This window comes from Eurosta solidaginis, chromosome 1, assembly GCF_040869045.1.
Source record: "Eurosta solidaginis isolate ZX-2024a chromosome 1, ASM4086904v1, whole genome shotgun sequence".
NCBI classification, from domain to species: domain Eukaryota; kingdom Metazoa; phylum Arthropoda; class Insecta; order Diptera; family Tephritidae; genus Eurosta; species Eurosta solidaginis.
The window spans coordinates 343,606,360-343,619,364 of NC_090319.1; the positions used below are offsets into that span (position 1 = coordinate 343,606,360).

The 13,005-nt window shown below is 36.7% G+C and overlaps 1 protein-coding gene across 15 annotated transcripts in view; it reads left to right on the plus strand.

Moving 5' to 3' along the window:
* Positions 1-13,005, plus strand: part of LOC137237973 (modifier of mdg4-like) — a 222,395-nt gene that overhangs the window by 57,418 nt on the left and 151,972 nt on the right. The window contains exon 5 of one of the 15 annotated variants that reach the window (XM_067762455.1): positions 2,641-2,748. The exons of 13 other annotated variants lie outside the window; for them this stretch is intronic. In XM_067762455.1, coding sequence (XP_067618556.1) covers positions 2,641-2,738 — 98 coding nt within the window. In that variant the 3' untranslated portion in view covers positions 2,739-2,748. Of the gene's footprint in view, positions 1-1,781; positions 1,832-2,640; positions 2,749-13,005 lie in introns of those variants that run through there. One more of the 15 variants, XM_067762456.1, reaches the window with a different exon arrangement.

The window sequence follows — 13,005 nt, forward strand, 5'->3', positions numbered from 1 at the left end:
TTTTCGAATAGAAAATGCTTTTAAATTTGAACGTTTTTAATCATCTTGGGGTATGATATTAAAAAATTTTTTATCAAAATTTTCAAAAAATGCTGGCTGGGAGGATGCTAAAGGCCCAAACACATTCGACTTTTGCGTCGTTTTGGCGCTTACGATGCTTCAACAGCTGGCTTCGAACTCACACGCAAAGATTTTTGGACATAAAGATGTTGCATGCGCGAAGTTCAGTGGAAAGCAGCGGAGCTTCACAAAATTCTAGTAGGTCACTTCCACCACACCACAAACTTTTAACACAATTTGTAACATAATTTAAGCACACAAAATACACTGATTGTAGTTTTAGAGAGTAAAATTTTAAATTCTGAACAGATTAGCTCAATAGAAAGTGTACAAATGGTTGTTAGCAAATACAGGCAGTGGTAGTTTAACACATTCTCCTGTGGTGCGTGGTGAATGTGACCTACTAGATTTTTGTGAAGGTTGCTTCACACTATTTTTCGCGCCTGCACCATCTTTATTCTTCAAAAATCTTTGGTTTTATATTTAGTTGCAGCATTTTTGGCAGATAGATCATAGCAAATTATGTCAAAACGCTGCAACTAAATTTAAAACCTATTTTATTTTCACTATGACTGTCCGCCAATGATTTTATCGTAACACACATCTGCAATATATCGATGTTTCTACCAAGTTGTTGTTGTATTAACGACAAATGTTATGTTCCAAGGAAGCGTGATCCAGGTACGGATAGAAATTTAACTTGCAAATGCAACAACAAATTGATCCATATGGGTCACATTGTTGTTGCATTTGCATGTTAAATCTAACCGGATCTGGATCACGTTTCATTGGAACACGAGGAGTGTTATCGATGTTGGTGGTCTTTTGCCGGATATAGATCCGGTACGTTCCGGTAACAAAGCACCATATAACGTCCTCGATTTCCAATGCGATGCGTGCGTCCAGCTGCGAAACAACATAATGGAACTTTGTTACCTCATTTGTGATATCGGACAACGTAAACTGCGAATCAGCTTGCGAAAACCATAATTTTGGTTGGTCAGACCAAAAAGGCGGCAGTTTTACTGCAACACGATGATCGGCGAAGTTAGCGGCAAAATCATAATCCAGCTGCTGCTGCTGTTGTGGTTGCGGTGATGGTGGCTGCTGCTGCTGATGCTCCAATTGACGGTTATGTTGTTGTTGCGCTTGCTGTCGTAATTCGTCGATCTGTCGTTGAAGCTCCTCATGATATCCGCGAAGGGACGAGCCGATCTTCATTTCGAAGCATCTTATGAGATGCACGTTATAAACTTTTATCGGGGTCAACAATATAGGAAATAAGGATAAAAATTTCCTATTGAAATTTAGAAATACAATTATTTTATTATCCCACAATGAACTGAACAATGAAAACTTGTTGAACACTAAAATTTAAATGTTCGTTGTTAAGCACCTCTTTTGTTCTGAAAACTTGAACTGCACCGCCACGATCATATTTGTAACAGGATTCCTCGCGTAGGTGATGTTGACAATTGGGTTCCGGAAGCTATAAAGCATTGTGGATAAGACAATTGTGATAAAGGGCTAATTACCATTTATCATGGTGCCTTAACCGATGGTGCCTTAACCTAAAAATCGTGAAAATTTCATAAAAATGAAGAAAACTAAACAAATTACAAACATTTTCCACAAAAAATAAGTCTCTCAGTCATAACGTATCCAAAACAATGAATAAAATCTACACAAGTTATAAAATTCACCAACTCAAATATTTTTAGGTTATGGATATGGCAAGAAACCAAAAACCAATTAGTTGGCTATGGTATGGTTATGGCGTTAGCGTTATGGTATGGCACCATTAATCGATTACACTGATTTCCATAAGGTAGGTTAGATCAGCTCTTTTATTTGGTTATGGTTTTATGGTTATAAGTCACCATTAATTGGCCCTTAAAAGGCTAATTAAACTTCCTTAACCCTAACGCCATAGTCGTAACCCACAAATCACAAACACAACATTGCGCATGTAAACAAAAGATCAGCTGTTTTTTATGGGAAATTTTTACGTCATTTTCCTTCAGCTCTTGTTTTTTTCTCTTTCTTTCATTCGCTCAAGCAGTCAAGTGTGACGTAGATGCGCAGAATGAAGCAATTTTGAATTCGTGAGTGCGCAATCTTCTGTGTGTGATTTGTGGTCGTAGCCATACCCATATCCCTAACCATCTCCAATGTGATCGATTATTGATGCCTTAACCTAAAAATCGTGAAAATTTCATAAAAATTAAAGCGGAGTCATTGGTGCCGTTTGTCGTATCGCTGTAGTCGTATCCCTAAATCAGCTGTTTATCGTTACGACGGTAAACCAAAAACCAATTGGTTGGCTACGATACGGTTACGACCTTAGCAGCACCAATAATCGATTGCATTGATTCCAATAATCGATTGCATTGATTCCCATAAATGTTATAAGGTTACCGATACGGTTACCGATAAAGCACCAATGTCTGCAGCTTTAAGAAAAAGGAAAGAAATTACAAACATATTCCACAAAAAATAAGTCTCTTAGTCATAATGTATCCAAAACAATGAATAAAATCTACAAAAAGTTATTAAATTCAACAACTCGAATATTTTTAGGTTATGGATATGGCGAGAAACCAAAAACTCAATTGGTTGGCTATGGTATGGTTATGGCGTTAACGTTATGGTATGGCACCATTAATCGATTACATTGATTTCCATAAGGTAGGCTCGATCAGCTGTTTTATCTGGTCACCATTAATTGGCCCTTAACTTCTGCATAGACAAAGCTATAAAGCTTTGTATATCTCTTATCGATTTTATTAACACATCTTTAAGTTTTGTGTATAATTTGATTTGTTTTTTGTGGAAATTTGGTCTTTGGGATTTGTAAGTGTGCATATCGATGCTAAAAATATAATTATTTTGCCGGTTTTGATTCACAATTCTTCGCGTTGTGCCGCCCAGCTTCTACGGATTTGTTTTCCTGATTGTGCTTACGAAGGAGGTTCTGTGACGTTATAAGGCAGAAAGCTTCGCTGTTTCTCAAATCTGCATACGAAAGCACTGTTGGTAGCTTGTAACACGAAGGTAATGGAGGTCTCGTTATATTTTTTTGAGGCTAACAGTTTAGACGGCAACTCCATCTTCAAGTGTTCCAATAAAGATCAAGAGGCGCTTGGGGGGTGGGGAGGAAGGGATGGCCTGAAGGATTAATGTGGCCATATAAATCGTTCCCGAGATGGTTGGGCTAGCACCTTAATGGAGCTGTGTTACCGGAGCGTACCGGATCTGTATCGCGCAAAGTAACATTACATCGATAAAACTCCACAAAACCTTCAGGGAGTAACTTTATCGCTACAACGACAACAACAAGTGGAAAAGTGGTAAGAAGAATAGAATTATGGTAAATCGAAACTCATGATAATGGAATGTATCGGTAAGTGTTAGAACGAGAAATTATTTACTTTTCATATAAATAATTCATGGCTTTGTAGCGTCGCCTGGATTGCCGCCTTTACGTGTACCTATACACGAGCAACAAGAAGAAAGCGATGATCTTGCCATCATGCGTCCGGCTGAACCACGCTCTCACACACGCTATGAAAATTTTTGGCAAAGGTGCGCCGTCAAGGTTCAAATACTTAAGAATATTCATGATAGTGTACTGTTCATCATTTGAGATCGGTTAAAAACAATTGGTGCCTAAAACACTGGAAACGTGCAATAAACTATCTATTCTAGGGAAACAACACTACCTTGGATCTGCTTGTTTCAAAAGGAACTCTGAGAATTTTGAAAACAATAAGGATCTTGAAAACAATAAGGATTTTGAAAACATTTACTGCAAATAAAGCAACTTGCCGTTATTTTTCCACGACGATGCTGAGAAACTTTTAAAGGCATATATGGGAGAGTGTTGTTGAACCACTCCCGCGGTCAAACCCGTTAAAAAGACTTTGTAAAGTGTTCTTAATTAGTTTTCCAGAAACTTGGAGCTAGGACCTTGAATAATATTAGGCGAGCACATAAGTGTATTTGGACCTGTATCGCGTTTATACGCCTCGTGATAGAATAAAATTTTTTAAATCGCAGTCCAACTGAAATGGTGAATCGGATTGAGGAAATATGTGAAATAGTGGCTACGAGTACATATTAGATTCATAACTTAATATCATTTCTACAAATAGTTGGACAGATTCATAGTTATCGTTTGAATGAAATTGCTTTTCAATACGTGATCGTATAACACGATACGGGTCCTGATTTCAGTTATCATAAGTAGGGCGAAATAGTGTTACATCACAAATCCAACTTGTAGCTTTACGAAAGAGATAGTTAATTGATGAGTATTGCAATGCGACCATTGGTCTATTGTGCCCTCATCTCCTTCACAGCACCTCATCGAAGCCGATGAACTTTAGTAGTTCACTGGGCTTGAGGGTGTGAATGTTCGAATACTACTACTATATGTCCCGGAAGCACTGATACATTGGCTATAGGTCCCAAGAATCCATCTCCAATCCCCTCTGATGTCTTCGAGCCATCTGTGTACCATACGATGCTCTCCTGTCTGGCTACATTCCATGTAGTCTTGTCTCCCAATTCAACTTTATATTTTTTCTTAAAGACTACCTGCCTGAGAATGTCATCTTTCTATAGTTGAGAGATTGTGATCCTCTTACAGTTCGTCCATGTTCCTGGATAAGATAAACTTTCCTCGCCCGAGCCTTCATTTGCAATATTTAGGAGGGTTCGCTGGCTGACTGTTCTATCGCTTTACGAGATTCACATCCTACAAAGAATAAGCGCTTAAAAACTTTGGGTTACTGTTTCTGCCGCCGATTAATATGTAAATATAGGGTCGTCTGATTGGAGTATATCCCTAGCCTTTATTGTATAACGTTGGGGTGGAATGGTGTAATAAGGTCGAGATAGACATAAAGTTCCGTATATCAATATTATTAGTGTCGAAAAATATTTTGATTGCGCCAGGTCCGTTGTCAACATTTTTGATAATATTTGATAACCAATACCATGACCTCTAGCACAAGGCATCATTCTAAAAGCATGGTTCGACATAAACGCTACATACAACTAATGTTTTCTTTGCTCTGCAATAACCTCATCAACAATAATTTTTATAAAAATAATTTCCATTGGAATAACCGAGTTATGAATAAAGAACTGATTTGAAACCCAACGGAATCTTTTTTCTTTCATTGGAGTACTTAATATTATTAGCAATTTACTATATACCTGCCAAAAGGGATTTTTTTTGCTCTCCTGAAAAACAGGGTTTTTGCTGCTAGCTATGAATTATTTGAAAATTTTGTATCAAAAAAAATATTTAAATATACCTCCAGATGTTTAAATCCGATCAAATTTAAAAGTATTTCTTTTTCGAAAATTAATCTATCGTCGGGTACCCTAAATGTGAATATTCTTGAGTAATCATTTGTGATTCATAATTTCAAACACTTTTTATTCATCTTTTCATCATATTTGATATTATTGGAAGATTGTATTTTACTTTGGAATAACATTTGATTATCACAGTAATTTTCTGATTATATTTAAGAACATTTTTCAATCATATCACTATGCGACAAAATTAACTTTTTTTCTGGGTATTGGATCAAACCAACTTTTTTGAGGAGATTGAGGCTTAAGTATAAAAAGTATTATCTCCGCTTTTCGAAGTTAGCCTCCAAAAAATTGATATCGGCTTTCGAGGTTCGAAATTCTACATTTCGAAATTTTATTTTTTTTTTTTGTTAACGCGTTCAGCAAATTAAAAAGTAAAAATGTGGTCGTCGTCCGCTCTTTTCCCTTATTTGAATGGTGAATTTTTTTTTGACAGCTGTTATAGCTGTTATATGAAATGAAGTCAGATAGTCCCATGATAGTGGCCTCTGAATTGAATGGCTGGACTTCGGAGTATCACATTGTCCACAACTAATGAATATGGAAACATACTACTGAAACCAATGGTATTTTTGACGATCTGGAACAATATCATTAACATTCGGATGACGATCAGGGAGGCTTTTAAAGCGAAAATTTCAAAAAATAATTTTTGGAAAGGTTATGTTTATATGTGTTTAAGGAAATCGACGTATTGGCCATTTCGGAAAGATCCGCAGTTTCTGCCTCAAAATCTCGTGGGTCGTTCAAAAATTTCGGGAGTAGCTCCTTGCGGAGAGAGGGAGAAATACACACACATGTTTACACATTGGTAGCGTAGTTTCACCGAAGGAGATGTTCTGGGCTAACTCTAATACCCGTCGTCTGCACGATTTCTTTAAATCATTTGTGGCTTTATGCTGGTACGCATAAAGGCGACTTACGGTTGCTATCAATTATCTGCTAATAGACATGACTCTCGTGGCACAGTTTTAACGAATAGCATCATTGCTGGCTTATTGTTGATAGCGCCCTTTGGCGCTTTTCGGCTGTTTCTAAGAGCTACAATTCCCGACGTGCGAACAGTAGAAATCCCGACCACCAGTCGCTACCACGCATCCTGGCCCTTATACAATATGCCAGCACAGAAGCCATAGGACTGCGACTTCGAACTCATACCTTCGTCGGCGTTACTTTCCTAGAAGCTCTAGGTGTAGCTCCGAAGACTTTCTGACGGATGATTTTGTCGCGATGTGCTTCCGACCTACACCAAAAAACGCCTTGAAAAATTAGGGAGTAACTATTCGGCCACAGATCCCGCCCTCGAAATCAAAAGGTGTCCAACTGGATATCATTGCGTAACACATGGGTGAAAATAGTATAATCCTTGGCGCATCTACATAATTTAAACTTTACAAGGACCGTGGATAAAAGTTTGAAAATGTAGACCGAAATTTGCAGACGTCTGACCTCAATAGTCTTTGCTTCCGGCCTTATGATATAAGAGCACATTATGGATAACCGCCTTCAGTTTTCAGACTAGTTCGACTATCCCCTACGTTAGGCTAGTAGAGCACCCGGTCATTTGTTCGACTGTCTTGAGAAAGCTTTTGCTTCAGCACTTTGAGTGTTCTTGCGAAGGACAAAACCTCACCTGGTTAAAAAATGTGCCTTCGTATTCAGTCATATTTAAACATGGTTGATAGGCTATATCCAATGCGATTCACTCCAAGCGACTAGTTGGGGATAGAGCCGCCAACTTTAGGAAATGTCAAACCGGGAGACTTGAGTGTTGAATGATGAAGTGTGAAAATCAAAATTAAGATTTCAGACGCTATTTTATAGTTCAGCAAATAAAGTGATTTTTCAAACCCTTCTCATACGTGTTGGAGATATATGCAACTTAAGTATGAACTGAGAATCTTTTCATAAGAGAATTTAAACCACTGGAGCCTACAAAAGGATTTTGCATCACTGATTTCGCTTATTCTTTCAGCCAATCGGGATATAAAATTCGGCACCTTTTTCGGTTAACTTGCTTTTTTAACAACTCGAGTACAATTTGAAAATATGTTCGACTTGGGACACTGTATTTAAATTCATTCTACTTTATTAATTTTATGAAAAAATTATGCGAAGTAAGCATTTAAATTGATTATGTAACTTTTCGTTAAGTGTTTTGTTTTAATAACTTTGTGAATTCGGTGAAGCGAAATCCGTGTTAAGCTGGCATTGAAAGCGCCTGTTTTCTCAAATAAATTTTGAACGGTTATAAAGTGTTAAATTTCGCAATTGGATTTTAAAAACTGGCTGTGATGCGCATCCCTTGATACACCTTTCAACCATATCGGATCAATTTTCGCGATGAACAATAAATAGCCTAGACAGTATTAAAAGAGTAGAAAATATATTAACGCGCTGGACGCCGCCGCCGCGCCGAAATTTTTGACATTCGGCGGCGACGTGCGAAAATCGGCGGCGTATATCTCTAGTGGCTACTACTTTCAGGTCTGCACATACTCGGCACTGGACTTGCTCATACTGTAATTAAAAAAAAAAAAAATTAGCCATTCAAATAAAAGAAAAAGGCGGACCACAAACACATTTTTACTTTTTTTAATTTGCTGAACGCGTTAACAAAAAAATAAATTTTGGAAATGTTGCATTTCGAACTTCGAAAGCCGATATCTATTTTTTTTGGAGGCTAAGTTCGAAAAACGCAGATAGTACTTTGTCTACATAAGCCTCAATCTCTACAAAAAAGTGGGTTTGGTCCAATACCCAGCCGACTGTTGTTTAAAAGTGTATTAAATGATGTTTTGTAATAATTTTTGAATACGATTATAATATATTTTTAAATAATATTTTATATAAAATTATTATTATAAAATAAAAGAAGTAGGTCCCGTCCCGCCAATTTGTAGGAAAAATCAAAAGGAGCACGACGCAAATTGGAAGAGAAGCTCGGCCTCAAATATCTTCGGAGGTTATCGCGCCTTACATTTAGTTTTTTTTATTTATAAAATTAGCTACTATGTATGTATTAATAATCATATTTCATCAGGGGATTAACGCATCCGGAAGTGAGCTATTTGGACCGCAGGTAATTGGCAATAAAAAACTTGACCGATATACACACAACTACGACATCCAAAATCATCTATGATCATCAACATCTTAAATTGTCACCGGAAGAAGACAAAGAAAAAACGGCAATTTTACTGTTTCATATCATTCTTTAAATAACTTGATGTTTTTCCCAATCGTAGATCATTGGTGCTGTTGAAGCCATTGCAGGCGTGTTGATCAAGTTTAACTTACATACCTGTGGTTCAACCAGCTAGAGGTTTACGCCGATCACTTTATCGGCGGCGGCGGCGTAGGCTCTATTATATACCGGCGGCGGCGGCGTAGGTTAAAAGATTGATTTTTCTATTTAAAAAAATAATATTTAGGAAAGTTTTTGTGTATATGTATTTAAGGAAATCAACGTGTTGGCCATTTCGGAAAGATCCGGGGTTTTTGCATCAAATCTCGCAGACCGTTCAAAAATTTTCAAGAGTAACTCCTTGCGAAGGGATTGTCCCTCGTTCCCATGCTCCAGAGAGGCTTCGAACCTAACCCGGGTTTTGGAATTGGTACTGCTGCGTCTGCTGAAAAGAAATAGAGATACATAAAATAGTCACACTTTTGCCTGTATATCTCGTGCAAAGCGTAGTTTCAGCTAGAGGTAACTCCTAATAATCTTCGCGAACACAATTTCTTTAAATCATTTGTCGCTCCTTGGCGGTCACGAATAAAGGCGACTTAGGGTTGCTATGAATGGTCTATTAATACTCATGACTATCGTGGCACAGGGCGCCTCCAGTTTTTTCGGCTGTTTTTAAGAGCTAAAATTTCCAATGTGCGAACAGTAGGAATCCCTACCACCAGTCGCTACCACGCCTCCTGAGCCTCACACCATATGTCAGTACAGAAGCTATACGACTGCGACTTCGAACTCATACCTTCGTCGACGTCACTTTCCTAGAAGCTCTAGGTGTAGCTCCGAAGACTTTCCAACGGATGCTTTTGTTGCGCTATGCTGCCGAGCTACACTTTGAAACGTTAGGGAGTGACTATTCGGCCAAAGATGCCGTCCTCGGAATCATAACAGTCTAAGTGGATGTCATTGCGTCATGGGTGAAAATCCGTATAATCCTCGGCGCATCTACATAATTAAAATTTTACAAGGACCCTGGGTACAATTTTTAAAATGTAGACCAAAGATTGCAGACGTTTGTGTTCACAACATTGATTTCAATAGTCTTCGTTAAATCAAATTTAGAATGAAAGTCGACGGATTTTAATTTGAAAGTTTTTAACTACTGTTTTCCGGCCTTACGATATAGGAGCTCATTATGGATGACCGCGTAGCTTCAGTTTTCAGACAAGTTCAACTGTCCACTACGTTAGGGTAGTATCACACACGGTCATTAGTTCCACTGTCTTGGGAAAGCTTTTGCTTCACCACTTTGAGTGTTCTTGCGAAGGACAAAGTCTCACCTGGTAGATATATGTGCCTACGTATTCACAATTTTAAAAGGAGCCGTAACCTGTAGGTGATATTTAAACTTGGTTGATAGGCTATAATCTATGTGATTCACTCCAAGGGACTAGTGTTGTATAGGGCCGCCAACTTTAGGAAATGTCAAACCGGGAGACTTGGGTGTTGAAGGATGAAGTGTGAAAATCAAAATTAACATTTCAGACGCTATTGTATAGTTTCGCAAATAAACAACAGATGTTTGAATGTAAGCCCAAGCGATTTTTCAAACCCTTCTCATATGTACATACATATATCCTCAACTTAAGTATTTAAATTTCAAAGGAGTGTTTATGCCCCTAGAAACTACTAAAGGATTTTGCATCTCTGATTTCGCTTATTCTTGAGGACAGTTTAAAAACATGTTCGCCTTGGGTCATTTTATTTGAATTAATTGTTCATTATTAATTTTTTCAAAAATGCAAAGTGAGCATATAAATTTATTATATAACTTTTCTTTTAGTATTTTGTTTTAATAACTTGCTGAATTGGGTGATAGAAAGTCCGTGTTAAGCTGACATCGAAAGCGCCTGTTATTTTAAATAACTTTTGAATAGTTATAAAGAGTTAAATTTTGCAATTAGTTACTACAAAAGAGCCACAACTTGAAAAATGTAAATGTTCAGAAGAGAAGAAAAACGGCTTATGTGAAAACGTCTGTAATGTTATACTGAAATCCAGTTTTACAAAGAAGGAGACCTTCATTATAAAATGAATTGACGAAATTTTGTTGTAATTATTTGTTTACGGACAAAATATATAGCAATTTTGAATTATGATTATTTGATTGAAATATTTTTATTTTACGTTTTGTACTATATCCAATTATGCCTCTTTAACTGAAAAATTTACTTACTCTTTACATACACAGAATTTTGATAAATACACAACAAAGTTAAAACTTTTTTGCAACAAGATAGTCAGAATTTAAAATAATACGCTTTATGCGTAAAAAACTGTTCACCTGTTCTTAAGCACATTGACACAACTAAAAATAGTACTCATTAGTTGATACAGCGCAAGCGATGCAATCAACACCAAAACTGGCATAATGGTAATTTTCCAGTTAAAGAAGAAAATAATGACAACGAAATTTAAGGGGCAGTTAGAGATGTGTACTGTAAATTGGTTTATTGAAAAAAACCGATTTTGAAAAATTTAAAGTTATGACTCTTTTGTAGTTAGTGTGCGATATGTTTAAAATATTCTGTATTGGATACATAAGTTTTGTAAAAAAAAAAATGTAGCAATGCCAAATAGAATTAAAATTCAGCTTAAGTAAGGCTGCGAAAGGCACGCAAGGAGTATGTTTTATAAATAATACTCAAACGGATTACTGTTCCCATTCACAGCAGCATTTTTATTTTGACAATTTATTGGGCCCGCACGAGTTGGGCATATATCGACACCTCTAACACCCCTCTCATTATGGTCCACCCCTGCTGAAACAGCAAGTTTCCTTGGACTCCCGTTAGAGGATATTGATGACAAATTATGATCGGTCGCACCTATTGTATGGAGCGAAGCACTGCTACAACAACAACAACCCCCAGCGGGTTAGGGGGTTAGATATGCGTATCGTAAGAGGCGATTAAAATACCAGATTCAAGGGGTTGTGTTGAGAAACTTTTTGAGGTTGCCAGCGCAATATATAGCTTCTCCACACCCAATTGTCAACCTCACCTTCGAGCGGCGAATCCCGTTTCACTAACAGATGAGGCTCTGGCGACCACAAGCTCCTCATGGAACTTGGGGGTGGGGAGGGAGGGATGGCCTGAAGGTTTAATGTGGCCATATAAATCGTTCCCGAGATGGTCGGGCTAGCACCTTAATGGAGCTGTGTTACCGGAGCGTTCCGGATCTGTAACCGGCAAAGGACCATCACATCGATAACACTCCCCAAAGCCTTCGGGGAGTAATCTTATCGCTACAGCAACAACAACAAATGAGTGGAAATATCCCCTATTTCGACTGCTTCTTCAAAAATTTCCTATCTGAAAAATATTTGAAAAACACCCCATATCAGAATTTGTTCATAAACGCCCTATCTAACGTCAGAATGTATTGTGTTTATGCTCAGACAGCCTGTTTTTGAAACCAATTCTGAAATAAGGCATTATTCAACCGAATCCTAATAAAGGGCGTTTTTAAACAAGTTTTCTAAGATAGGACATTTTTAAATCAGCAGTCGAAAAAGAGCGAAATTCGCTTCACCATTCGAAATGTAAAAACAATTTGCACTAACCATTTACTTATTGGTTAAGTAATACCTATGTAATTGCATGCTAATTGTTATAATAACACTATAGGCTCTTTCCATTTCAAGACACCCGGTCCGCGCAGGACATGATTTTTGATTTCGATGAAATTTTAATATGTTGTTCTTTGGTCAAAATAATGAAACGCGTGTTTTTTTTTTTGCCTCAAAAAATTTTTTTCGGATTGATCGGCAATTGAATTCGATAAAATGCAATCGATATTTTATTCACTTATTTTTTCAAATGTCAATAACTTTGTCAAAAATTAACCGATTCTCATGACGTTTTCTTTGAAATGTTCGTTATTGCATTTACTTTTATATAAATTTATAAACAATAGCATATAGTTTAAAAATATTTTTTTAGTGTTTAGTAAAAATTTATGACTTCAAAAATTAATTTCTCAAATAGGTCTTTTTTTTTTTTTTAATTTTTTCTATATTTAGTGAACACTCATGGTTCAACTTGACCAAATGCCTATTAGCCAAAACTGGTTGTTTCCGAGATATACATTTTTGAATATTAAACATTTTTTCCCCCATAACAGCAGTCAATTGATTTGTCAAAAATTAATTGATTCTCATGATTTTTTCTTTGAAATGTTCGTTATTACTTTTAATTTTATATAAATTTATAAACAATAGCAAACAGTTAAAAAAAATATTTTTTTTTAGTATTTAGTAAAAATTTATAACTTTTTTTTAAATTATTATTTCAAAAAAAGTAAATTTT